This window comes from Rhinolophus sinicus, chromosome 6 (assembly GCF_057876585.1).
Source record: "Rhinolophus sinicus isolate RSI-liver-muscle chromosome 6, RSI-T2T, whole genome shotgun sequence".
In the NCBI taxonomy this organism is placed as follows: domain Eukaryota; kingdom Metazoa; phylum Chordata; class Mammalia; order Chiroptera; family Rhinolophidae; genus Rhinolophus; species Rhinolophus sinicus.
Window position 1 is genome coordinate 52,465,867 of NC_142506.1, and position 27,181 is coordinate 52,493,047.

At 35.6% G+C, this 27,181-nt stretch overlaps 1 protein-coding gene across 4 annotated transcripts in view; it reads right to left on the reverse strand.

The window, feature by feature from the left end:
- The window catches only part of AKT3 (AKT serine/threonine kinase 3), a 253,836-nt gene that overhangs the window by 49,990 nt on the left and 176,665 nt on the right, over nucleotides 1-27,181 (reverse strand). For 2 of the 4 annotated variants that reach the window (XM_088799111.1, XM_088799114.1), the window contains 2 exons: nucleotides 17,168-17,233; nucleotides 15,750-15,818 (listed from right to left, as the gene is read on the reverse strand). The exons of 1 other annotated variant lie outside the window; for it this stretch is intronic. In XM_088799111.1, coding sequence (XP_088655237.1) covers nucleotides 15,750-15,818; nucleotides 17,168-17,233 — 135 coding nt within the window. The remainder of the gene's footprint in view (nucleotides 1-15,749; nucleotides 15,819-17,167; nucleotides 17,234-27,181) is intronic. One more of the 4 variants, XM_088799112.1, reaches the window with a different exon arrangement.

Here is a 27,181-nt window from a genome sequence, read left to right on the forward strand (position 1 = left end):
TGGGAACTTTTCTATTCTACCTTGGTTGATTCATCATGATATTCATCGTGAGACCTAGAAAGGTTTTCAAAGTTTGAGTCAATGTTTTCTATGGTGAGAAACTCTAAGGATTTAACTTTTTATTTTAGTAATGCCCAAAGTGGTCTGAGAAGTGCCCATTCCCCTTATGATTCTCAATGCATATTCTATCTTCAATAATAAACTACACCACCACTCTTTTCTCATATATAATCACTTAAACTGTAAGGCCAACCATGTGTCAGTTAATCACCACTCAGTAGTCAACAAGGATTTATTGGGTGCTCCCTGCGGCTAAGCATCCAGCGCTCCATCTAGACCAGCTCTTTATTCAAGAAGCTGCCTTTGTCAACTCTCAGTTGGACAGTGTATGTGAGGAAGGAGCAGGTTTCGGGTACTATGAATTGACTATTGACCTTTGTTGCACTATTTCGTTTCACTGTAGTTAAGAAACCCCCAAGAACCATGAAAGTTTGTTGGCAGTGCTGAGTACATTGCCAGGTATCATGTTAGATAGTCAATTCATGTCTGCGATTAAATTAACTGATCGGTCAACGTATCCTTGACTGCAACATCAGAAATTAACTTAACATGGATTACTGACTCTTAGTGCTTCTACAAATTTATAACAATTACGGTTAACAAGATTTGATCCACACACACCAAATCGTAACTTTGGTACATAAAAGAGGTTCCCTACAGATTCTTTCTCCCCTTTTCCCACCTTCACCTCTGCTTAAGAGTCTACCATTGTTTTAACACAAACTTTATACATCACCCATAGTCATAGTAAACAGAGACAGGCAATATCATGCAACTATTGAAAAAAAACAAAACTGGCTCAACATTAGTTACAGTATAACTAAAATATTAGGCAGATAATCTCTACTCTTTAATGCTCTCTACTCCACTGTCATATTTTATCAAATCTAAGATGCTATCACTAGGGCTCTATCATCATTTTATGTTAACACCAAGAAAGAAAAAAAAAATGTTGCCAATTAAAACTGGCACCATCATACTTGATATTTTTATATAAATATACATTTTTATATTTAAAAGGCATTCTGATTGCAGAAATGTTAAATGTGTCTGACAAATGATCAAATACAGTATGCCAAAAATCAAGCCAACGTATACAATTACTCAGGGAAATTTTTCAAAATTTATTTATTTTATATAGACAGATGCACAGACACACACACACACACACACACACACACACACACACTTAATTCACGACCATTCAAATGACGACAATAAGTAGAAAGAAGCGTGAACATCAGTAAAATCATTCTGAATAATTTCTGGGTCAAAATAATTTCTGCCATGCTTTATACAAAATATCGCCAACTTTGATGAAGGAAACTTTGTGACTTCTACGTAGATTACTTATGGTAGTCTTCTAATGGAATGAAAGTAGTGGTTAAATTTATAAACTTTCTTAAAATAATGCCAAGCCTACTACCCACTCATCGACTGTACAAAAGATATGGATGCTCTCAAAATCAATATAATACATGCAGGATTCTAGATCTTTATTTAGACCATATATTTTCAATTTGTCTCCCAGCCAATTTCTATAAATATATCAGCTAAACAGGATACTTAAGGAGAACAATTCTATTTATTTCCCAGTCTGCTGTCCTTTGATGTCTACTCTTGCTACTTTATGAAACTTATTCTAGTTAAGATAACCAAGAACCTCTTAACTGTCAATCTCTTTACAGTCTACACCCGACTTCCTCTTCTGGAGCTTAGCACACCACCTATTATGGCACTCTCCTCCCTAAAACAAGTTTTTTTGGCTTTGGTAATACAATCCTCTCTTGATTTTCCACCTCACTCTCTGCATATTCCTTGGCTTTGAACCAACTTTCCATTTAATAAGCATCAATTATTTTAAAGTCACTGTGTTGGGTACTCAAAAGAGAAAAAGAGGACATATAATGATGATTAAGACATAACCTCTGGGGGATCAAATACATGGTGATGGAAGGAGAACTGACTCTGGGTGGTGAACACATAATGGGATTTATAGATGATGTAATACAGAATTGTACACCTGAAATCTATGTAATTTTACTAACAATTGTCACCCCAATAAATTAAAAAAAAAAAAAAGACATAACCTCTGACCTCAAGGTACTCAACCCAATGAAGGAGATACATGCATAGATTAAAAACAAACAAAAAAAAAAAACAATTGTCACCCCAATAAATTTAATTAAAAAAAACACACACAAAAAAAACAAGAAGGCTGTGATAAGTTTTGTAATTCCAATATTAAAAATGCTTTGGATGATTCATCTTTATTGGGATGATCTGAGAAGACGTCACACATAAGGTAATATCTCACTTAGGTTTTGAAGGATGGGATTTTTTTTTTTTTCCACAAATGGAGAATATAAGGGAAGCCTACAAAAGACTGTTACGCAAGTTTTATCCATCTTTATACGTCTAACACTGTACCTGCACATAATAGGTAATTAATATGTTTATGAAAGAATTAATTCTAAAGAAAAAAAACAGCAACAGCAAGGAAACACAAGTAAAGAACACATGTAGCTAAATAATACACATTCAGGGCAACGGTTGGTAGGATGTAAGCAAAAAAAGACAAGTTTGCATTGTGTCAGACCTTGACGGCCAAGATGTGGCTTTGAGATTTATTCTGTAGATAAAAAGCGTCAAAGAGTTTTGGATTAAAAAAAATAGCATCATTTTGAAAACACAACTCTGGCAGCAATTAGAGAATCAATTAAAAAGATCTGAGACGACAGTCAGGTAAACAGTACATGAAGTACAACAAAACTTAGGTCAACTGTTGTGAAGAGCTGCAGACACAACGAGGGGAGATGGTACCAATCTGCAAGGATACCATGTTTGGTTAGAAAAACCAGGTATATAAACAATTCTACTAAATATATGGCAGTTATAAAATAGAGAGCACATTTAAATAAATGAATTAGTATGTTTGATAATATCAGACATTACATATGAGGTAAGTAAGATCTTCTGGGGGGGCCTCAACGAGAGTGACAGTAACTGGCATTTCAAGAAAGTCAATGTCCCAAAGGGAACTGTTTGGGTCAAGGAGAGGACAGCAAAGTTGGGCTTTCCCTGTGGATGGCTGAGTAGATATTGCAGCTGGTGGTGTAGAGGGAAAGAATGGGAATGGGGACAGGGGAGCAACGGGTTTTATTCTGACCTGTTGACAAATAAGCATTTGATACCACAGCTTTGACATTATGGGATCCAAGGGTATAGAGGTAGATATAGGAGTCCTTTACATAAAGGATCTTGTTAAAACCAAGGAAGCATGGCATTGCCCAGGAATTCAGTAAAGACTGAAAACAGAATGAAGCTCAGAATCTTAGGGCACCACTGCACATAAGGACAGGAAAAAGAAGCAGAACAGGATATTGTGATGGAGTCCCAAGAGAAGTACAAAAGGAAAGAAAAATATATCTAAAGAATGAAGGAAAATAAAGTTTCGGGGGGCGACCGGTTTGCTCAGTGGTTAGAGCACAGTGCTCATTACACGAAGGTCGCGGGTTCAGTGAGCTGCATGGGCCAGTGAGCTGCGCCCTCCACAACTAGAGTGAAAACAATGACTTGACTTGGAGCTGACAGGTCCTGGAAAAACACACCATTCCCCAATCCTCCCCAATAAAATTTTTTTTTTTTTAAAAGAGAAAGTTTCGGGAAGGAAGTAACGTTTACGGGGCATAGGAATTAGGTCATTTGTTACCTTTCAGAGAAGAGATGTCATACTTTCATAAGCTCAGAAGAGAATGTAAAAATAGAAATGCCACGTGACTCCTTCAGCAAAAAGTGAATGAGATGAGCCAAGATGTTACTGAAACAGAAGATTTCTGCTGCAACATATTAAAAATGCTTTCAGGAAAACTTTTGCTTGAAGAAATTGTGAGACACTATGAAGCTACAATTCATATGGAATAGGCACACAAATTAAAAGATCAATGAAATGAGGCAGCCAGAAATAGGTTACTTTATAAGAATTTAATATATGATAAAACTTGATGATAATATGTGACAAACTATTTGAGAAAAAATGACTATTTAATGCATGATGCCACAATAACTGCTTAACTTTGGAGAAAAGTAAAATTCTTTTCATCTCACATCATAACAAAAAAATTATCAGATATGATTAATAGTTAAATATAAAATGACACTAGTTTTTTAAAAAAATTAGAAAATATGAATCAACAGTTATCTGATCTCAGGATAAAGGATTTTCCAAGCATAAAGATAATGGAACAAATTATAAAAGGAAAAATTGGTAGAATTAACTATATGGAGTAGAAAAATATAAATAAAACTGGGTATTTATAAATATTACAAAGTCCATATGTTTAATATATAAATAAATTATATAAAAAGACTAAAACAAAGGAAAAAAGGGGAAAGCACACAATTAACATCAAAGGAATATAAATTACAGTATATAAAAACATCCCACATTAAAATAATCAATGAAGTAGAGATAAAAACATAAACGAGAATTTAACCCATCGAGAAATAGCATTGTCAGTGAAAGTGTAGTGAGGTTAAGTATTTTTATATACTGGTGGTTGGTATGGAAAGAGACAGAAATTCTTTGCAGGGCAATAGGAAACAAATAAGGTAATTTTTAGAGTACGGTAGTGCCTCTTCTAGAAATTTCCTTAAAAAAAGGAATTGTAGAAGTCTCCTACACAAGGATATTCTCTGCAGTCATATAGACAATGACAAAAATGTGAAAACAGCCTTCTAATCATGTTGAAAAATAAAATTACAACCCAATGAATTCATAGGCAAAACATTTGAAGAGACAGGTCACAACACATGTATGTGACTAGCCAGTACGTATGTGCAAAGATATTTAATATAATTAGTCATCAGAGAAATGCAACTTAAAAATCCCAATAATACACTTCTCTGTATTCACTAGAATGACTAAAATTAAAAGGACTTACCACGTGTGGTGAGTATGTACAATAACTCGAATTTTCATCACATTGATAGTGGGAAGGCAAAATGACACCACTGCTTTGGAACAGTTTCTGAATTCCTTAATGTAAGCCTGTGCTTACCACAAACAACAGTCAGACCCCTCAGTGTTTACCCAAGGGAAAAGAAAACTTGGACATGGACGTGTATGTCAGCTTTTCTCACACAAGGCAGTAACTGGAAACAATGCAAAGGCCCTCCACTGGCGTGCGGAACGACCAGCAAACACTGGAGAGAGGCCTGCAGCGTGGGTCATAACAAAAACAGGAACAAACTACTGAGAGAAACAACGAAAGGCATATTGTCCAAAACGTTAGGCTGAGGAAAAGAAGCAGACACAAAAGAGTACATATTGTAAGACTCCATTTCTAAGGAAGTTTTGAAATGGTATATCAAATCTTGGGTGTCAGAAAGCAGACTGATGGTTGCCTAGTGCCACGTGTAGGTGCAGGAGGGGGTGTGGGGATGGGGCTGCAAAGAGGCATGGCAGCACTTGACAGAGGCAATGAAAATGTTCTGTGTCTGGGGACTACACATATATATGTTTGTCAAGTCATGTAAGAGTACATCTAGAGTGAGTCCATCTTATTGTACTATGTAGACTGCACCCAAGTAAAGTTAAGTAATGGAAACAACCTAAATGTTTACAATTTTGGTAAATTTAATAAATAATAGTATTTCTACATAATTAATTAGCAGAGAAGTATATATTTTACAATATTACATAGAATGGAAAATATACATCCAGTAAAAAAACAAAAAAATACATTAACATGGTAATAGTAATTAGTGCTAGATGGTGAGATTTAGAGTGGTTTCTATCTTGTTTTATACCTTAAAAATCGTTTGTAATTATTTAATATCTATTCCCCAGAACACTGTGCTTTCCGTAAGTGCAGAGACCCTGACTTATGCATGTCCTATAGTAAGTACTTACTAAGCATACAGCACAGTAACCAGTTTGTAGCAAGCAGCCAATAAACTTTTGTTTCAAATAGCTTTATGGCTTTTTGATGTTCTCTGTGATGAGTATGTAGTATTGTTACTTTTACAATCAAAAAATTATATATAGGTTTCTAATAAATATATTGTTGATCCTTGTACTGACTTAGGCTTATGACAAATTTAATACTCTATAATATTTTTTTTCTTGGCGGAGACACAGTGAAAACAGAAAGACTATGCAAGTACTCTATAGTTTTGCATCCTCAGCACCACGCCTGATATGTGGCACATACGTATGTGCTTAATACGTATGTATTGCAAAGAATAAAGTTAAATTCAAACTACTTCCCAAAGAATTATTTAAAAGGAAAATAAGGCCTAAGGTTCTGAAAGTAAAGTATTTTTGTTAGAAACAAACATAAAATGAACCATATGCAATAACTGAATAACCTTGTTTTTATTTTAAAAAATAATGTTTTTGCTGCTCAAACAAGGAGCTTATCTTCAGAAATTTAAGTTCCTTTAGGCAAAGACTAGATTTTTTTTTTGTGCGTGTTGTGCTTAGCCATGCTTTAGAAAACACAGCAATATAAATAGATTATTTTAACCTACTAAATATATAGTCTATATTTCAGCACAAACTCAGAATGCTTATTTTGACAATAAATTGCTATATTTGAACAACAGTTATATTCTTAATGCAACAAACTTCCCCCAAAATAAAGATCTGGGCTTAAAAGAAGTCCTCAGAATTACCACTGCAATCTTAGATTTTAAACTCAATTATATGTTTTCTTCTTGCAAATACTTACTGCCTACACAGTTTTCAGTTATTCCATTGTAATAGTAAAAGATTGATTAAGTAGAGAATAACAAAATATGCTCAATACAGGTCTCGTTAATGTAAATGACTACGTTTGTCATAATATTAATTGAAATTGGAACCTGAGTATCCTAAAGACAACTAATTAATTAAGCACTAAGACATGGCAGTCTGTTCAATCATGTTGCTTAGCCCATCCCTTGGGTTTGCAAAATGACCCAAGATTAAAAGAATGGCTCTAGCTCACCTATAGGAAACTAACTGACAAACTGTCTTAGTCCGCGCTCAATGCTATGACAAAATACCACAAACTGAGTGGCTTATAAACAGTAGAAATTTATTTCTCACAGTTCTGGAGGCTGGGAAGTCCAAGAACAATGCACTGGCAGATTGGGAGTACGGTGGGAACCTACTTCTGGGTTCATGGCAGTTAGCTGTGTTTTTGCTGTGTCCTCATGTGTAGAAGGGGAGAGTGCCCTCTCCTGAGCTCTCTTGTATAAGGGCACTAATCCCATTCAGGAGGGCTCCACCCTCATGGCCCAATCACTTCCCAAAGGCTCCAACCCCCTGTGGCTTGATTTCAACATATGAGTTTTGGGGGGACACAGATGTTCGTCTAGAGCAAATACTATACTAATACTCTATATACTGTAACTAAAAGTATTAGTTACACTAAAAATGAGCATTTAATGCTTACTTTTAGGGAACAAGCCAATGTATCCTTTCACTTAGCAGGTAATTCATATTAATTATCTTCCAGATAATGGCTACTCTTTTCACAAGCTGAGCTCACAGTGTGCATGCATTTCACAGAGAAAAATTAATGCACAGTACTACAAATTCACATTTAGTTTTTGAAGTACATTTCTTTCAGAAAGGAGAGTGATATAGACATAAGATATAAATATAAAAATGTCATATTTTAATAAGATAGTTCAATATAAAATTTCTTAAAATACAAATTAAACGCTTAGGATGCTACAGGACAACTGAACCCTGAAACCGCTATTTGGTAGTAATTGTGTCAGCTATTAATGATCAGCTAAACACTCCAAGCCCTACTCTTTTACTTCTTGCCCTCTTACCCTTCTACAAGTCTGAAAATGCAAAAACAATTCTAGATCACCAACTAGGTCTCTGATATCTGAAAAAGTAGATATAAGGTGGCAATTTTTAAAGAAGTAATGCAAGAGAAAAGTTAAGGAAAGTTTCTGGGATTAAAAGTCAGCTAATGAAAATATTTAATAAGTGATGAATATAAAAAATAATTCCTTTTAAGAAACAATTTTAATTCCCAATCTACTTCTATAATTAAAATGATTTCTAGTGAAGTACTATATTAAAACGATATTAGCAAGATTTTAAAAAGAGACTGCTTGGTTCTACCACATTAAATGTTAATAGATTCTTCACTTGGAGAATAAAATATACTTTTAAAAGGGCACAAATTATCAAGGTAATTATTTTTAAATATTTAACTCTATTGGCACATATGTGAAATATCTAGGTTATTTAAGAAATATATTTAATACCAATACAGTAAAAAATAATAATCATTATCATTTTGAGCATTAAATCTAACAACAATCATGAAAGTTACAAAATGCTATCTCCATATTACAGATGTTTAAATATAATAAATATATGTTATATTACTATTACTATTATATTACGCATTATTTTTGAGAGCTGCTACTATTAGTTGGCATTGTGCTAGGTAACTTACATGCATTGTATCATTTAATCCTCAAAGCAACCTTATGAAATAGGTACAATTATTATCTCTATCATACAGATAGAAAAACTAAGGCTAAAAGATGTTATGAAAATTGCCTAGCATCACATAGCTATGAAATGGTAGAGCTAAGATTCCAACTTAGGTCACCTGCCTCTAAAGCATACCATCTATCTGATACTAAGTACAGTTTCTATTAATTTGAGATAACAAATGTATAAATTATTCCATTAACAAAAATTTTCACTTGTAAGTCTTCTTTATAATTGCATAATATGAACTGTGTAAGAGAAAGAACTTTGTATGAGTACAGTTGCCTTCTCAGGGGCTTGAACTGAATAGGAATTCAACAAATCTTTGTTACTGCTACCATTATGAAAACAAAACAAAGCAGCAGAACTAATCCAATATAATATAAATATAATATAAAATGGAAAACAACAAAATATAATATAAAATGGAAAACAGCAAGAACAGTCAAGACAAAAGAAGGCAGAAAGAGATTTTTTTCAAAAAAAGGAACAAAAAACAGATGGGGTAAATAAAAGAAATAGCAATATTTAACCCAAACCATATGTATGATCACATTAAACCCTCCCAATTTAAAAGGCAGAAATTATCAGATTGGATTTAAAAAGAAATATGAACTAACTCTAGACTGCCTATAAGAAAATGAAAGGAAAAATAGATAAACCCACAATTGTGACTAGAGATTTCAACAGCACTGTCTCAATATTTGTTTTTTTAAAAAGTAGACATAAAGTTAGTATGAGTATAGATCATTTGAACATTATATTGTCAAAAAACTTGACCAACTGGTATTTATAGAATAGCAGGGTACCAGACTATATATCCTTTCTAAGAACACATAGCACATGCACCAAATAGAACATATATTGGGCCTAAAACCACATCTCAATATATTCAAAAGGATGTAAACTATGCACTATATTCTCTGAACACAGGTAAATTATAATTTAAAAAAAGAAAGGAAAGGAAAGGAACGGAACGGAACGGAAAGGAAAGGAAGGAGAAAGAGAGAGAGAGAGAGAGAGAGAAAGAAAGAACGAGAGAAGGAAAGAAAGAGAAATATGGAAATCCTCAAGTATTCATGGTCTCCAATTATACTGTATTGTATCTTCTGTTTTCACTACTTTGAAATGCTCACTCTGGGGTAATCCAATCTTTGTGTAAGAAGTCTGACTACCCTGAAATTTCCATGCTGTGTCAGAACCACATGGAGAGGAATCATGGAAACAGACAAATGCCTGGTTAGTTCTTGCAGTTCCAGTCACCTCATTTGAGATTCTAGATATGAAAGTCCGCATCTTAGACATTGAGGCTAGTCATGTCTTTGCATTACTACTGTAGATGCACTGATATATTAGTTTAATGATTTATTTTAGGAAACTAACCTTGAAATATTATAAAAGTATACACTAAGAATATTCCCAAATTTATTTTGCCTTGAACTTTATATGCCAATGTGACTATTATAATCCTTCTTGATTTGGGAATTTTTGAAAAAGCTTTAGGTGAAAGCAATAGAATTCTGATATAACCTATGTAGTATATTAATGAAAATAGTTAGCAAAGAAATTAGCTTGTCAGACTCCTGACAATAAAGATATTTATATATTTATAAATTTAGTAAAGTTAAAAAATCATCACTATGAATATGAAATGATACTTTTAATTTAAAAATTGCCCAAATCACACCTCCATAAATTAGTAAGTAGAACGAGAATGCTGACTGCCGGCTCTTCTGCCTTATGTAAATTTAAAATGAGATGATTTTGGTTCACTGAAGACAAAATGCCAGCCAAATAATGAGAATCTAAAATAAGTATGAGAGGATCTCAAGACTGGCATGAAATTGAAAATCATATGCAAAAATACAAAATGAGGGGAGGGGGAAAAAATATATATATAAAATGAATTTTTATCAAAGAAATTAATATAGAGTATACAATGAGCTAAATGTGGACAAGAACAGTAAATAACTGAAAGTGTTAGGTGCATTTGTACCCACATAAAAACTTTAAGGATAAATAATATTTCTACACAATGATTTTTTATTTGCCCCTTAATGAATCTCTCAACTTCCAGGAGATTTCAGCCTTGAAATAGAGTTACAAGGGGCCAATCTGTAGGTCTCTAAGAAATAAAGTTATAAGATTTGGGGAAGAGTCCTAAGTGGAGAAGTAACTGCTCATTAAGTAATTGCTTTTTAAGTATTTAGTAGGCAAATGAACTACAATGGAGTGGGTTCTAAAGTTAACACATAAATTATCAAGTATAATCAAAATTACCCTTGCATTCTCTAGGAGAGTACTACACTGGAGACCAACATACTGTCTCAATACAGTTAAGACCAGCACAGTATTTCCCCCAGCATTGAAATAATATAGTTTCTTTAGATAAACCCCTGTGTGACAATGTACTTAACGACAATGTTTTATAAAAACTATGTATTTTTAAGCTCCAGAGTTTATATCCCATGAAACTCTAAGGATGGCAAGTAGGAACTGACATAGAGTAAAGAACAGAAAATTTTATATGTCTCTCATCTTGAGGTCACTCTCTGAGTACACTCATCAAGAAGAATAGCAGAATCACCATATTACATCCATCCATCCATCCATCCATCCATCCATCCATCCATCCATCCATCCATCCATCCAATCTCTCGCTGAACCTATTTCTTTGAATTCATAAAAGTTAAATGCAATTATGATATGAGTCCATTATACTGATAGGTCTATAAAGAGCCACTGCTGATTTTTCACAATCAGTATTTATCTCACAATCCACTTCCATCAAGATTATTTAGTGCTTTAAACAATACGGCAAATAGCATGATAATAACAAGCATAGCCACAAGCATACTAAAGTCCTGTGCAGTATATGAGGCAGAAAAAAGTCCAGATACTCACAACATGTGAAGAAAGTATAAGAAAAGGAATGTCTCAACTGCTGTATTTATATTTTAAGACAAATATTCTAGAACATAGGTTAAAAGGATGCTATCGCTAATTAAAAATCAACAGACAATGAGTTGAATAAAAGCTGGGCTAGTTATAATTACTTCAATAGGCCCACGATAGGAGCTGATCGCGGCAAAAGTTGGATGTAGAGATTTGAGGGTGCTGCCATTTGGGTAAGTACTGTCAATTTACCGGAGCGTACTTTTCTACAGGATAGTATTCTCCTGCTCAAGTCTCCTACATATATATCATACAGATATTCCCCCTTGGGTAACCCATGGAGTATCTGTAAGTGTTGCTGTGTCTTGTCTGTGTGAATTCATAGCTTCCCTTACTTCACTTCTTTCTATTTCAATCTTATTCAAAAACATAAGTACTATGTTTAGGTTCTTTTTTTATGTTTGTTGTTGTTGTTTTTTTTTTATAGCAATATAGTTTTCTGCATTTCTAAGAAAAATCCCTGGGCAGAATAAACAACATGACGAACCTAAAGCAAAACCAACATTAAATAAATCACCGTAAGGATATACTGAACATAGATTTCTGCCCCAGAAATGATAAATTCAAGAATTCAAATTATCCCATTAAGTCCCAAGAACTAAATAACCACTAGTATTTATAAAATACATTTTAAAATGTTATTTAAAAGTACATTTGATAAAAGAATAAAAAATTGGGAGATTACATATACAAAACTTTCATTTTTACTAAAATTGTGTGAATGTCAATAATTAAATTTCATAAATATATACAGTGTGCCAAAAAAATGTATACACATTTTAAGAAAGGAAAACTATCAAAATTGTAATAGTCAATATATACTGATAACAAAAGATGAATACATGTCACGTTTGACTTCTGCAATAACAAGAGGTGCTCAAAGTGGTTACCATCAGCATCCAGATACTTCTGATTATGGCGAACTACTGCTTGAGCAACACTGATCAAAGTGTTTACTTGTATATATAATTTTGGCACCCCAGTGTGTGTGTGTATGTGTGTATATATATATATATATATATATATATATATATATATATATATATATATATATATATATGTATATATATATATACACACACACACACATGTGACAATGCTAGAATTATTATCTATGCATTTCAAAATTATATATCACATACAGAATCAGTTCATCTGCTCCAATACATCAAGCAATTCAGTCTTTATCTAGAACACACTCCCAAAACAGAAATTCCGAAAAAAGAGAAGAAATGCCAAACGAGAGAAACAATGTAGGAGTTTCAAAGTTAAAGAAAACCATCTGGCTAGCCTTAAAATCTGCTTTTATGTGTAAACTTTTTCAACAATCATCAATTAATTAATCTCATAAGTCTTCTAGGTTTAGAATAAAAGTACAGGTGCCAGCTAACTAGCGTCTTCTAGGAAGCTTCTAGAAATTTTCCCTTCATTCCACCACACAAAATTCTTTTTCTCCTGTGAGGTCCCACAGCCCTTAATCTGCACTTCTGATAACAAATAATAATTATCACTTTTACACTTAATGTAAACGTTGTACTTTATCTTCCACACTAAACTATAACTTTGAGTGTAAGAGCTACGTTTAATTGAGATTTGTAGGCCCACAATACCTACCACAGTGCCTCGCACAAAGACTCAATAAATATGTATTTTATAAACACAAAGATACTCCCTCCTGAAAACAAATCTTCAACTTTTTTTCTAAAATAAACCACATAGTACATTACTTCCTATTTTTCTTTCCTACTCCTCAGCAGTTCCCATTGAGAGAATTTGTTCGTCCATTCACTTATTAATTCATTCAAATCATCCAGTAAATATTTGTGAAGTTCAAATCAATGAGCAAATATTTGTCAAATATGTGCCAGGTAATGTGTAAGGTGCTGGGGTTATATTAGTGAACAAGCCGCTTAGGGAACTCAGAGTCCAGTGGGAAAAACAGACAAGTAAATAGGTAATTATAAAACACTGTGATAGTTATTATAATTGATGTAAATACATGACACTGTGCAAGAGTACTCCTCCGATTTAAGAGTGTTTCTCTTAAGGTTTTATCTGCAGTTTATCATTTTCCCTGTATGATTCTCTCCCCTGGTCATTCACCAATCCGTCTATCCGTCCGTCCGTCCGTCCGTCCATCCATCCATACATCCATGCATCTGCCTGCCTATCTTCCTCCCTTCAACTTTTTAAATAGTAAAAAATATCCGTGGCACAAAGTATAAAAGCTGCACTACAGTACTTAAGTGAAAAATAAGTCTTTGTCCACCTGTCCACAGCCACTCAGTTCATGTTCCCAAAGGCAGGCACTAATGGCCAGTGTGTCACTGCAGAGATATTCAGTGTATATACAAACATATATACAGTCTTCCTTTCTTTCAACACCCTGGTAGCGTGCTTTACACTCTGTCTGTGCACTATTTTCTCTACTTCATCATGTACCTCAGAAATCGTTCTGGATTAGCCCATATTGCACTGCCTTACTCTGTTTAACAGACATAAAGTATTCCACTTCATACATACGATGCAATTTACTGAAGCAGCCTCCTTACTGAATGTTCACTTATGGCATCACAATGCTGCTGTGAATACATTTACCCATAAATCATTCCGTGGCATATTTGTGAGTGTATCTGTGCAGTATATTCTTGGAAGTGAAATTGCTGGGTCCACTTCCAGTAATGTGCATTTTTAATTTTGATAGATATTAACATAGAAGTTTCATCAATTTAATTTCCCATGAAACAGAAAATATCCACCTCCATAACTTATATTATAACCTTTCTAGGAATGGCTCCAAATCGGTATCCATAGTTCTGACCCTGTATTTATTCTCTGTGATATCACCACATACGTATTTCCTTGGAGCATCAGGAAAAACCTTTTCAAAACCAAGTTTACAACCTTAACTTCAACACATTCTTCATAAGTTCACTACATCTATTATTTCTTCCTGATTCCAGCCAAAAATCACTTTTGATACTTCTTCCTTTCTACCCACATCCAATTAACCAGTCGTTAAGGCATACAACCCTATACGATTCCACGACACCCATCTTGTCTGTATTTTCTCAGAGAACCTCTGACTGCCAGGGCCCAGTCCTGAATGCCTGGGCTATTATTCTCTCACTCTGCTCAGGTCCTTCCGTGCCCTTTGCTCACCCACCAGTGATCCTGGTCCCATCATCCTCTCTGCCTGAAACATCTTCTCAAGGCAGTTCCCCTGCTGAGATTTCACTTAAGGCCTAACGCATAAAGCATTTTCTTTTATGAATTTATTAGCACTTGGGTCTTTCGCTATATATTCTAATTTGTAATACACTTAAGAAGATAAATTAGAAACTCCTTCATAGAAAGGATGTTGTTTTAATACACTTTGATAAACCCACACTGCCTAGGTATTCCAAATGTGCTTACCAAATGAATAAACAAATTTTCACAATGAACTAATCCGAAGTCAGATAATTCAATAGCAGCAAATATTTTATAGAGGATTTTCTATTTAATCTATTTTGGAAAATAAGACTTTTGAAGTCTGTGAGCTACAGGCCCCTGTTTAATAATTAAATTTATTTTAGAAAGCCCACAACATAAATTATTTCCAGTTAACTATTCCAATAAATTTCATTTCCCCCCACATTGATTTTCATCAAAATAGGGAGGAGACAGGATAAGAAATAAAGGAATAGATGAAATGTACTACTAATATCACTGAATTTCTCCTCAAAACTATAACATCCTTTAAAATCCCTAAAAATAAAAAACTATAGCTGAGGTTACTCTAACTACCATGCAGCCACAATGAGCCTATGGACTATTGTTCAACTGAGTTTAAAATGAGTAAAATATTTTTCACAAGTTTCACAAAAACTTGAGGAAGAACTTTGTAAAGCATCGTACATCCTATATGAAGATTTTCAAAATTAAATAACATGATTTCATGATTTTACTTTTGGTACAATTTTTTTACAGTTGAAAAATATAGAAAAGAAGAATACAATTACACTTTCCAGTATATAAAAGAGTTATTAAAAGACAAACAATCATTACATTTCATTAGGAATTATTACGCTTCCATCTACTCAATAGTAGAAAAGAGTTACATCGATCTCTATCAAGAAGTGAGAACTGTGATATGACGACTTATATTTTAAATAGCTTTTTAAAACTAATGACAATATTACCATGCAAATGCAAGTGCGGGATTCACTTCGTGACTCACCTCTCCCCCATTAACATATTCCATCACAAAACACAAACGGTCTTTTGTCTGGAAGGAATATTTCAAGGACTTGAAATGAAAAAGAAAAAATGTTATAATCCTACATTCTTATAATGGCACCAAAATAGAACACTTAGACACAGTAAGCATGATTGACGAAATGAATTGTTATTGTTGTTGAAGAGTCTGTTTACTCCTTAAGGGTGCATACTCAAGTAAGAGTTTATGAGACATAAAACAAATTATGTTTAGATCAGCAATGAGTATTGTTACGGGAAAACTAAAAATTTTAAATAAAATAAACTTAGTGATTGTGTAATGAGCACTTCCCAATTTATTGAAGTGGAAATGCCATCCATTTATGGAAGTGCCATCCATTTCATACTGTATTGGTCCCCAAAGGGGACCAATGCAACCTTAAAGTGAGGCCTACAAATTACTCTAGGGGAAGTCTTAGGAATATAGTTGTAATAGTTATATTTGGGGATCTACCATAGTTACAACATAAATTACTGCATATTGGGTGCATAACATGACCCAATCCAACAGAGTTGATTCATGTAATTTTATTAGTTATAAAAATACCAGAACTTTAGAGTTATCTTAATACACTGGACAAAAAAACACACAGCAATGTAACAACGTAAGTCTAGGTAGCTGATGATACCTCTAAAAATTCCTACTTTAAGTAATCCCAAATCTTTAAAAGCTGCCCCCTTTTGAAAGTCTAGCTGTTTTGTTATTTTTTTTCTTAATTACTTCACTGAAATCAGAAATATACACAAATCGAAATTATGCCTCGATTACAAGCAATTTAGAAACAGGACTAAAAAACTCAGTTCATAACAACTAAGTAAGTTTATACTTTGTCGAGTGAAGAAAACATACCATGACTTATTCGATCTTTAATTTAATGTATTCGTATTCCTGTTAGTTCTTAGAAGTATTCTATAACTAAAAGAAGTTTCAATTTGTATAAAAATTCAGTAAAGATTTCTGCCTTTCATATTTGAAGACAATGCTGCCTGATAATTTATATATTTATTAGAAGCCAATAAACAAAAGCAACATAAAATCCTAAACCTTTTCAGTAGAACCTCTTTTAAGTCCACTATTTTTCACAATGCCATCCTCAAAATGCCACATGTAATTTATTTGCTCTACGGATTTCTTTTTGAAGGCAGTGAAATTTCAAAAGAGTAATAGGTGTATAATGGGAGAGATTACTAATGCACGCATATTATAAACTTAAGCCATGCATTCTGATAACTTCAAAGAAATCTGACTTACAGTCTTCCCACACAGAAAATGGCGTATCTAGATGAATGTTATGTAAAATGTTATTTTCATAGCTTAGTTTCTGTAATAAAACTCCCTTAAATTTAAAATGTTGTAACATCTGTCCTCTAGTCACTTACTGTTAAAAAGGGATGTCTAGTGTTCTTTAATACTCTGCTTTCAGTTAGAGTATGTGCCACTTCATCCTACAAAAGAAAAAGGCAAACCTTTAATATACGTTCTGAGCACTAATAATATAAAATTTTCACTATTTCTCTAAGACCAGAAGAGGCAAAACCTACAGACAGAAAAAGATTTTAGAACGCGATGACATGCTCCGTTTATTGGTAAGCTTCCCCTGCACCAGAAAAAAAAGATCAACTTAATGACTTAAATCAGATAGCTATAAGGTATGAAGTCATATAAACTCGGACATACTTAATCAATGTATGTCAATAATGACACAAAAATCACCAAAAAATTATCTGGGACGTAGAAAATTAAAGAGTAAGGCATCCCCTTGAAGGGAATGCCTTCTCAACTAACGTTTAGGCATGGAGTAATTAATATTTCCATGACTGAAATACGTTTTACTCAGGAGGATATAAACAATACGTTTCAGGAAAGATCATAGAATTTGTAAGTCTCCTACTTAAAAGAAAAATCAGTCATTGGAAAGGGGAACAGAGAATACACATATAAGACCTAACTCCAAATTATACTTTTTAGAAATAGGAACATAGTATAAAAATTCCATCTTTTGCTTGTGGCTTTTTAACATGCTTCTTTAAAAAGAAAAAGGTCACAAGCTAGTCTAAATGACAAGTTTGAAATCTAGGTATATTTCAAACCAAAAATACACTAATAGCGCATTACCCCAATTCTGTACATAAATTTCATCTTGACATCAAAAGTGAACTAGGAGAGATTTTCTTCAACATATGGAGAAATGGAAAACGTTTTATGTTGCAAAAATAACTCCATCTTAAAAAAGAAAGGAAGATAACTGCTGAAACCAACACAGCATCTCTGGTCTCTGCTTCTGGCAAGATCCTAAACAAAACCCTAGCTGGATTCATTTCTTACCACTGTTAGCAACTCACAATTAGATTATAAGTTAAGATGTGAACAGCAAAATTTTAGGACACTGTATTGTCTTTACAAAAGCATCTGACCTTAGTCAGACCTAGAAGATAAACAATAGATTGATCAAAGATGCTAAGACCCAAAAACCATTCTAAGAGGGTGAGACCAATTATGTCTGAACAGAAAGTATAAAGTGTAAATAATGACACAGTATTTAAAACCAGTGAAACAAAGCATGAGCAAGAAACCACTCCAGTCTTATTTAATTTAAGAGTCAGGCTTAAATGCTCAAACAAGCCCCTGTCACGTCACACTATAACTACTAAATTAATTAGAACAATAGCAAATATCTTAATACAAATAAATCAGTAGAAACGACACGACAACTTACCGATTTCTATACCCATAGTGTGTAACATAATGATTAGCATCCAGTAGACACTTAATAAATGTTTGTTGAACTGAACTGTTTACCATAGGAATGAATTCCAAGATGTCAAGTGTGTTCAACTTCGTTTATTCAATCATTCATTCCTTCAACAAATGTGCAACAGATAGATTCTGGGTATTGTTCTACACATTGCAGACAACAGTGAACCCCACAGAAAGGAGTCCTGCCCTCAGGAAACTCTCATTATTTAATCAGATGGTGATCGGTATTAGAGGAAAAAACAAAGCCAACGGGATATTGCAGTTTATGAGAATATAACGAATATGAAATCCTTAAAGATTAGGCAAGTGGATATTTTGTGATATACAGAATCAAATTCATTCATTACAAAATAAAAGCCTTGATGTGCACATACTAAATACTAACGGTAGTGCAGGTACAAACTGCTTTAAAAAAAACACACGATCCCTTCACTCATGGAGTTCACAGGCTAGTGGAAAAGATAAACAGATAAATATCCAATTTAATATATGATTACCAATTCTGATAAACGGTATTAAGAAAAAATGAGGGGTATCCACTACTGTAAATGAAGTAATGAAGGAAAACCAATGCTATCTGAAGAGTATAATCAGGTTAATGGGATGTTGTGGCCGGTAGAGGGATGGGGTGGGGAGGGTGACACAATTTGATTTCTGTTTTGAGAAGTTTACTCTGGGTCCTCTGAGAAGAAATACAGCAAAAATAGGAGAGATCAATTAGGAGACAATTACAGTATTCCAAGAAAGAAGTGACGATGGCTTGGAGTACTATGACAGCAGCAGGAACAGGAAAAAAGGAGACACTTTTGAAATATTTGTAACATATAAAATTAACAGTAGTAGCATAAAAGTTATATATTTCCAACAGGAGGGTGAAGCAAAAGAAATACTTCTTTATAGGTGGTCAGAAAGATTCACAGACGAGAACATTTACCTGTTATGATTTAGGATGTTAAGTGATTTGAGGCAGTAAACTAGGGTAAGTATGAAACCCATTTGGAACCAGAAAAGATATTCTAGTGCTTCAGAAAATATTTCTGTGAAATATTTCATTCTAGTTTGTTAAAACAAGGCCATCACATATAATAGTTATTTTTCTAAATCACTTAGTAACTGTCTTGAGATTAATTTTTTCTAAATTCTGTAATCTGCCTAAACACATTGAAAAAGTCAAGTAAAAACGTATGTATACAAAAGCTAAAACAGTATTTCTTTGTTACAAGAATGAAACGGCATTAATACCACATACATACTTTAATATATTTAAATGTATTTTCTACCATATTTCACATCTGATCAGATTAGAATTTCCCCTTTAATGCAAATTTAATGGTACTGTATTTCACATACTAATTAGTTTCTGCTATGAGGATAAGGTATGCACAAGCTACAAAATAAACACAGATGCCAATAATTTTTAATTACAGTTAAAAGCAACATGTAAGAACCAAAAGTTAAAAATAGCAGTGATAAAACAGTGGCTAAAACAATGTGATGTTTCTTAAAACTCCATTTGTTGATCGTGGTTATGCAAATGAAGAGTGCTAAAAATGCTTGGGTATACCATAAGTATAATAATGTCTTCATGAAAAAGTTCTGAAACACATTTTCAGGGAATGCTGGGTGTGCTGTTCTGAGAAATGTGCCCTTAGGCAGGTTCCTCGTTGTGTGAACATGACACAGGCACTTACACAAACCTAGATGGTTCAGCCACCTACGCACCTCGCCTACATGGTACAGCCGACTGCTCCTGGGCTACAAACCTGTACAGCATGTTACTGCACTGAATACTGTCGGCAACTGTAACACAATGGTACGTAGTTGTGTATCTAAACAGAAAAGGTACAGGAAGAATATGCTATAAAAAAAATGGTCCACCTGTACAGGGCACCTGCCATGAGGGGAGCTTTCAGGATGGGAAGTGGCTCTGGGTGAGTCAGGGAGTGGTGGGGAATGAGTGTGAAGGCCTGAGACGTGATGGTCCATTACGGGAGACTTACAAACACTGTACACATAGGCTACACTAAATATATAAAAATATTTTTCTTTCTGCAATAATAAAATGACTTTCGCTTACTTTTTACTTTAGTAACCTTTCTACTTTATAACTTTTAATTTTTTTAAACTTTTTGACTCTTTTGTAATAACATGTAGCTTTAAAACACAAAAACGCAAAAAAAAATTTATCTTATTTGATAAGCTTTTCTCTATTTGTAAATTTTTAAATTTTCTTGCTAACACTAAGATACTAAGACAGACACGTGCCTAAACCAGGGTCGGCAGCATCAGCATCAACTGTCTCCCGCCTCCACGACCTCCTGTCCCACTGGAAGGTCTTCAGGGGCAATAACCTGCACGGGACTGTCATCTCCAATGACAACAGTGCCTTCTTCCGGGACTTCCTGAAGGAGCTGCCCAAGGCTCTCCTTGAGGAGGCGTCACTCTTTTCAGAAACATGTCCACGCCAGTTTGCTTGGTTTCTTTCCTTTTTCATCATAGATCTGCTTGTAGGCAGATAATGCACCATGAACGTTCCTCTCCATTAATGAAAACTTGCCGGTGTTGGGTCCACATTTTCAAACTTTCTAAGAAGCTTGGAGAGGTCTGCAAAGGCTTCTGCTAACCCCTTCACTGTGAATTTTCTTGAGAGTTGTTCTTTTTCTTCTCTTTCAATGTCCTTTCCTCCTGCCTCTTCCTCAGCTATACATTCCTGGTCCAGTTCTAACGCCTCCTCATTAGTCAATTCCTCAGGAAGCCCCTCTAGAAGCTCCTCATGTCACCATCCACACCCAGGTTCAAGTTGTTTGCCATCTCACCCACAGCCTTGTGGATTTTTGCCACCTCCACGTCTCCGGCAAACCCTTGATGTCATGGACGAATGAACCTCTTGACTGTGGTCTTCCAAGGGCCACTCATACACTCCTCGGGGACATCACCGCAAGCCCAAGCAAGGGTCTTGACGCAGTCATAGATGTTGTCACTATGACTCAGAACTGCATCAGTGTCTCTCAGTGCCCTTCTCAGGTGCAGCGATGGCCAGGTCAAAGGTCCTCCTCGGGTAGCAGGTCAGAAAAGCTGCTACAACACCTTGGTCCAAGTGGATCAAGGAGGTGGTGTTTGGAGGAAGAAATACCACTCTGATATCGGGATGAAGATCATCAATAAAGGGAGGACGTCCGGGAGCATAAGGAACAAGAAGCAAATTCTTGAAAGGTTTCTTATTTTCCAAATGGTATTTCCCCATTTCTCTGGCACAGCAATTCAGGAGGGCGTCTTGGAAGAGGAGCCGGGTCATCGTGGCTTCTGGTTGCTCCTCTAGTTAGTGCGCTGGCAGTGGGTGCTCACTGATATGCTGGGAGTCCCGGGTTCTCTCCATGCCAGATCACAACAGGTTTTCATTTGTAGCCTGCCACACTGCCCCCAAACAAGACTGTTATCCTGTCCTTTAAAAAGCCTTGAAACCTGGCATTGACTTGGCCTCCTTGTGGACGGAAGTCCTTCCAGGCATCTGTTTCTAGAATAGGGAGGTTCATCTATATTGAATATTTGCTCTGGCAACGAATATTCCTCCACAATCAGCTTCTCTCGAGTTTCCAAAGATTTTTCACCTGCCTTCACATCAGCACTCGCAGACTCACCTCTCACTTTCACATTATATAATGAATAACAATTCTTCAATTGTTTAAACTACCTAGAGCTAGCATAAATTCAACATCATAGTGGGGACCCGCCTTGTCTTTCAACATCACAAAGTAATTTTTTGCTTTGGCCATGATCTTCATGGTACTGAGTGGGATACGCTTTCTGTGTCTGGTCTTCAACCCAGGTCACTAGAAGTTTCTCCACCTCCGATATAGGCGCCCTCAAATTTTTGTTAGTCTCGTTGCTTCAATGAAGCAGTTCCTTTAACAGCTTCTATCATGTTGTTCTCATTGTTTAAAATCGTAACTGTGGTGGAAGGGAATCTGCTTGACTGGACATCACTGATTTCCCACCTTCAGAACCTTAATCACTTTTAATTTTGTTTCCAGGTCAGTCACTTGATGTGGTATCTTACTGCCAACAGTAGCAGTGGATTATGCACGTTTAGGGGCCACGATGAACAAAACATAAGATTAAATCAAGTATAAGAGATAATGATGCAACCAGGTGATGCAGTAACATGAAATGTACGACGCTGCTACTGGGGTAACATGGCACATTGTTTTAAACTTCTTTTAATAATTAGAAAGAGTGCACCCTAAAATTATGACAAGAAGTACAGTATAAGTAAATACACAAACCAGTAACATCGTCGTTCATCATCATCAGGAAGTATTACGTACGGTACCTAATTGCATGTGTTACACTTTTATCTCACTGGCAACACAGTAGGTTTGTTTACATCAGTGTCACCACAAACATGTGACGATGTCTTGCATTATGACATCGGCACACAGCTATGATGTCAACAGGATATAAGAACTTTTCAGCTCCATTATTATCTCACAGGACCACTGCCTTCGATGCATTCCACTGTTGACCAAAAGGGCACTAGGTGGTACATGACTGTATCTGCAGTAAAATACCAAATAATGAATTTTTAAGTATAATTGCTTTTATAGAGTGAAGCTTTAGGGGGAATGGGATGTTATTTCTTGAGGACATGAAGCAGAATAATAGTCCTCCACATATTTAGTTCCCCAATCCTCTCCAATTTATCATTCCCTCTCTACTACACACAGTCTCAAATTTTCTCTTTATTGCCCCACTTGCTGTTTTGTGTTAATTGGATTTTGGGGGGGTTGGAGGGCATAAGGAGTGGGAAATGGCACAGAAGTGGAGGGAGAGAACATCTGTACTCCATTATCAGGGACACCAAGGGTGCCGTCTCCGTTAATCCCTGTAGCAACTCAGCAGGTAGGTATCATAGAAGTTAAATTGCTCAAGAGCAGGTGAGAAAATCACGACTGATCCCACCTAAGTTCACTGTTAATGGTCATTTCCACTTCACAACACTGCCTTCCATCTTCTTCAAACAGCTTAGGATCTACTTAACTAGGTACTTTAACTCTATTCACATTATTTTCTCCATCTTGAACACAAGGCTATCATGACTGACTATCCGAAGCTAGCTCAAATCAAGGTACATCCTGTCTGAAGCATTTCCTTCATCCATTGAGAGGAATAAATGATACCTATAGAAATGGAGCAGGTGGGGAAACAGGGAGAAGAGGGTAGAAGCTTTTAGTAGGTTGGTGCAAAAGTAATTGCGGTTTTTGCAATTATTTTTAACCTTTTAAACCGCAATTACTTTTGCACCAACCTAATACTTGGGCACACTTATTGTTAATTACACCACAATGACCATCAGTGGTCATTATTTACTTGTTCTCTATCTTAATAAGCCATATGTTAGCAATGTATATTTTTGTTCCCCATAGGAAAGATAGCACAATAATCAAGCTCTAAATTTGGGGTTCTAACTTTCCCCATTTTTGAAAACTTGGGCATTGTCCAGATGCAGACTTGCATGACTTCTCCCACTTTCCATTTGTCACACTGTCTTCTCACTGTTCCTTGATTTCTATTTCTATTCTCTTTTTTTGAAGATTTTTTTCACCTTGATGGAGAAAAATGAAAGTGCAATTGCTCTCTGTTGTCTAAACACTACATCACTTTTCTCAAGTGTTGTCATTTGATGCTTTGTTCTTGACGGTCCTGTTCCAAATTATGACTTGGATGGAGGGATGCATGGATTCCTTTGACTGCAACCATGATGTAATCACTTCAGAAGCTAGTCTGTCTTAAATTGTAGAGTACGGTGCTTGTCTCTATTGCCCTTTACTACATTCCCTTCTTTCCCTCTGCCCCTTCCAATTCCCGGATTGGAATAAATCAATCTCTACAATCTCACCTTTATATTCCACATGAAAAGGAGGGGGAAACCCCGTAAAGATACTGACTAGCACGCTGATAATCCCCTCTCCGATCTCAGCTGACTCTTGTGAGGATTCTTTCACTCATCCCTACTGAGATCACTCTTCCATTCCTCATCTGGTTGTTCCAAAACTTTCTCCTCACATGCTCAGTATTTATGCTGAAATGTACACACAACCCTGCCAGGTGACCTTCCCTTGTTAAGTTATTGAGCTGGGGTTGGAACCCAGATCTATCTGATTTCAAATCCAGGAGCTTTTCATTAACTTGTCTCTGTTTATCTCAACCTCATTCCCTCCCACTTTCAAAATGTGATCTTACATCCTACTCAGAACAGAAGTCATTAATAATATTTGACACATTTGATTACTCATTTCTCCTGAAAACATGGTTTCCAGGACATCACAATCTCTTAATTTTCCTCCTCTTTCGTGGTCACCTTTTCTCAGTCTTTTTCTGGTTCCTTATCTCTGAATCCTTTTTCTATGAGTGCCCCCACGACTCACTCCTCAGACTTCTTCTGTTCTCTAGGTACACTCATTACCTTGGTGACTTCATTCAGACTGTGGCTCAGTGTACATGGTGACAGACTTCCAAACTTGGACTTCTCAAATCCAGACTTCTTCCCTAAACTCCAGAAATGCCTAGTTGACACAGATATTTAATAGATGACTTCAACTTGAGTGTCTAACAGAAAATATCAAATGTAACATATCCAAAATCTAATTTATAATCTGCCATCTAAAAGCTTGTTTCTCCCACAGAGAAAATATCATCCCTATCACAGTAAATGGCTACACAGTCCTTCCAGTTGCTCAGGCCAAAACCCTGGCAGTGATCCTCAACTCTTTTCTTTCTCTCATACCCTACATTCAATCTGTCAGGCAGTCCTGTTGGCTATTCATCAGAATATACCCAAGATCTGATTATGTCTTACCACCTCCACGACTGACTACTGTCCTAGTGCAAGCCACTATCACCAATTATCTGGATTATTGCAATTAATTCCTAACAAGCTCCCTGACTCCAACCCACAGTTTATTCTCAATATTGCAGCCAAAGTTATACCATTAAAACAAAAATGAGATCATGTTATTATACCACTTAAAAATTTCCAATGGCTTCCTACTTCATTCAGAGTAAAACTCAATATCCTTACAACATCTACAAGTACCTAAATAATCGTACTCTATTCTTACTCTACACAAGCCATGCTAGACTCCTAGCTATTCTGGGATCATGCTAAGTATGCTGCTTCCTCAGTCCCTTTTCAACTGTGATTCCCTCTCTCTGGAATATTCTTCCTTCCTCCCAAATACTCAAATGGCTTGCTTCCTCACATCCTTCAAATGTTTGCTGAAATTTTATCTCAGTGAGGCATTCCATAATGGTTGATGGAGGCTCAGATATGTGCAGGCTGGGCCGGGGGCGGGCTCAACAAAGGAAAAATGGCGTCTGCCAGCACATCCATCTGTGAGAAAGCTGCCCCTCCAACCCTCGCCCTGAAGCCAGACAATTCAGTTTCTCCCTGTATGTCTCTTGCATCTTTTGAGCTGCTGCCCCAGCACTGGAGCTCAGAGTGAGTGAGTCCATCAGTGAAACAAGATGGACACTCTTGGGGTGACATAAAAAGGAAAATAGTAACATGTATATTCTCCACTTTGCATAGTCAGACGCCTCTGGAGAGGTGAAAACAGCAAGGAAGATGCAATCTACTATGGTTTCTTCTTTAACTGGCCAACTTGCACAGGGCACTGGAGAAGTGTGTGTCATTATTCCTGGTCCCTGGTTTCCTTAATGTCAACCAATTATCAGGACAAAGGCAATCCGGATAGGTAGCTGCATGACTGATTGTCATGCTGGCCTGACTAGGGACTGCAGAAAAGCAATAGTCTGAGGTGGCCCAGAAATTCTCAGACACATGTGGATTTTGATGGTTGAATTTACACATTTATGCATAACCATAAAACACTCCTTCCTTTGTTCCTATTCAAGATTCCACCCAACTTCCTGCCCAGTGCCTCCCCTGGGGCAATCTTAGGGAGCTGCCTACCCAGGAACCTCAATGGGGTCACATTGTGAGGTCCTTTCATTATCATGTATTCATAAAATAGGAGGACTGATGGTTTCTTTCCAATCCACCTCTCTGATGACATTTAGTAGTCAGTTCAACTATGTGCTTCTCACTGTCCTTGTACCTTTTGCTGTGTTTCTTAACAGAGGCCTATTTTTACTTAGAATATTTTTTACTTTTATTTTCCTGTTTCTAAAGTACTGTGACACCTATTTTTCATTATATTTTATTCTCCATCAATGTCACTTAACAATAAAGCTGAAAAAATAAAGAAGAGATAAAGACTTTCCCAGAAAAACAAAAGCTGAGGGAATTTATCACATGTAGACCTGTCTTGCATGAAATGCTAAAGGGAGTTCTCTGAGCGAAAATAAACGGATACACATTAGTAACATGAAAACATATGAAAGTATAAAATTCACTCATAAAGGTAAATATATAGTCAAATTCACTAATACTGCACTCTATTAGAGTATTCGTGAATACTTTAATACTGTAATAGTAGTGTGTAAATTACTTTGACCCCCAGCATACAGGTTAAAAGACAGAAGTGTTAAAAAAAAACCAAAAAAAAAAACTACAGCTATACTATTTTGCTAATGTATACATAGCATAAAAAGATGTAAATTGGGACATCAATAAA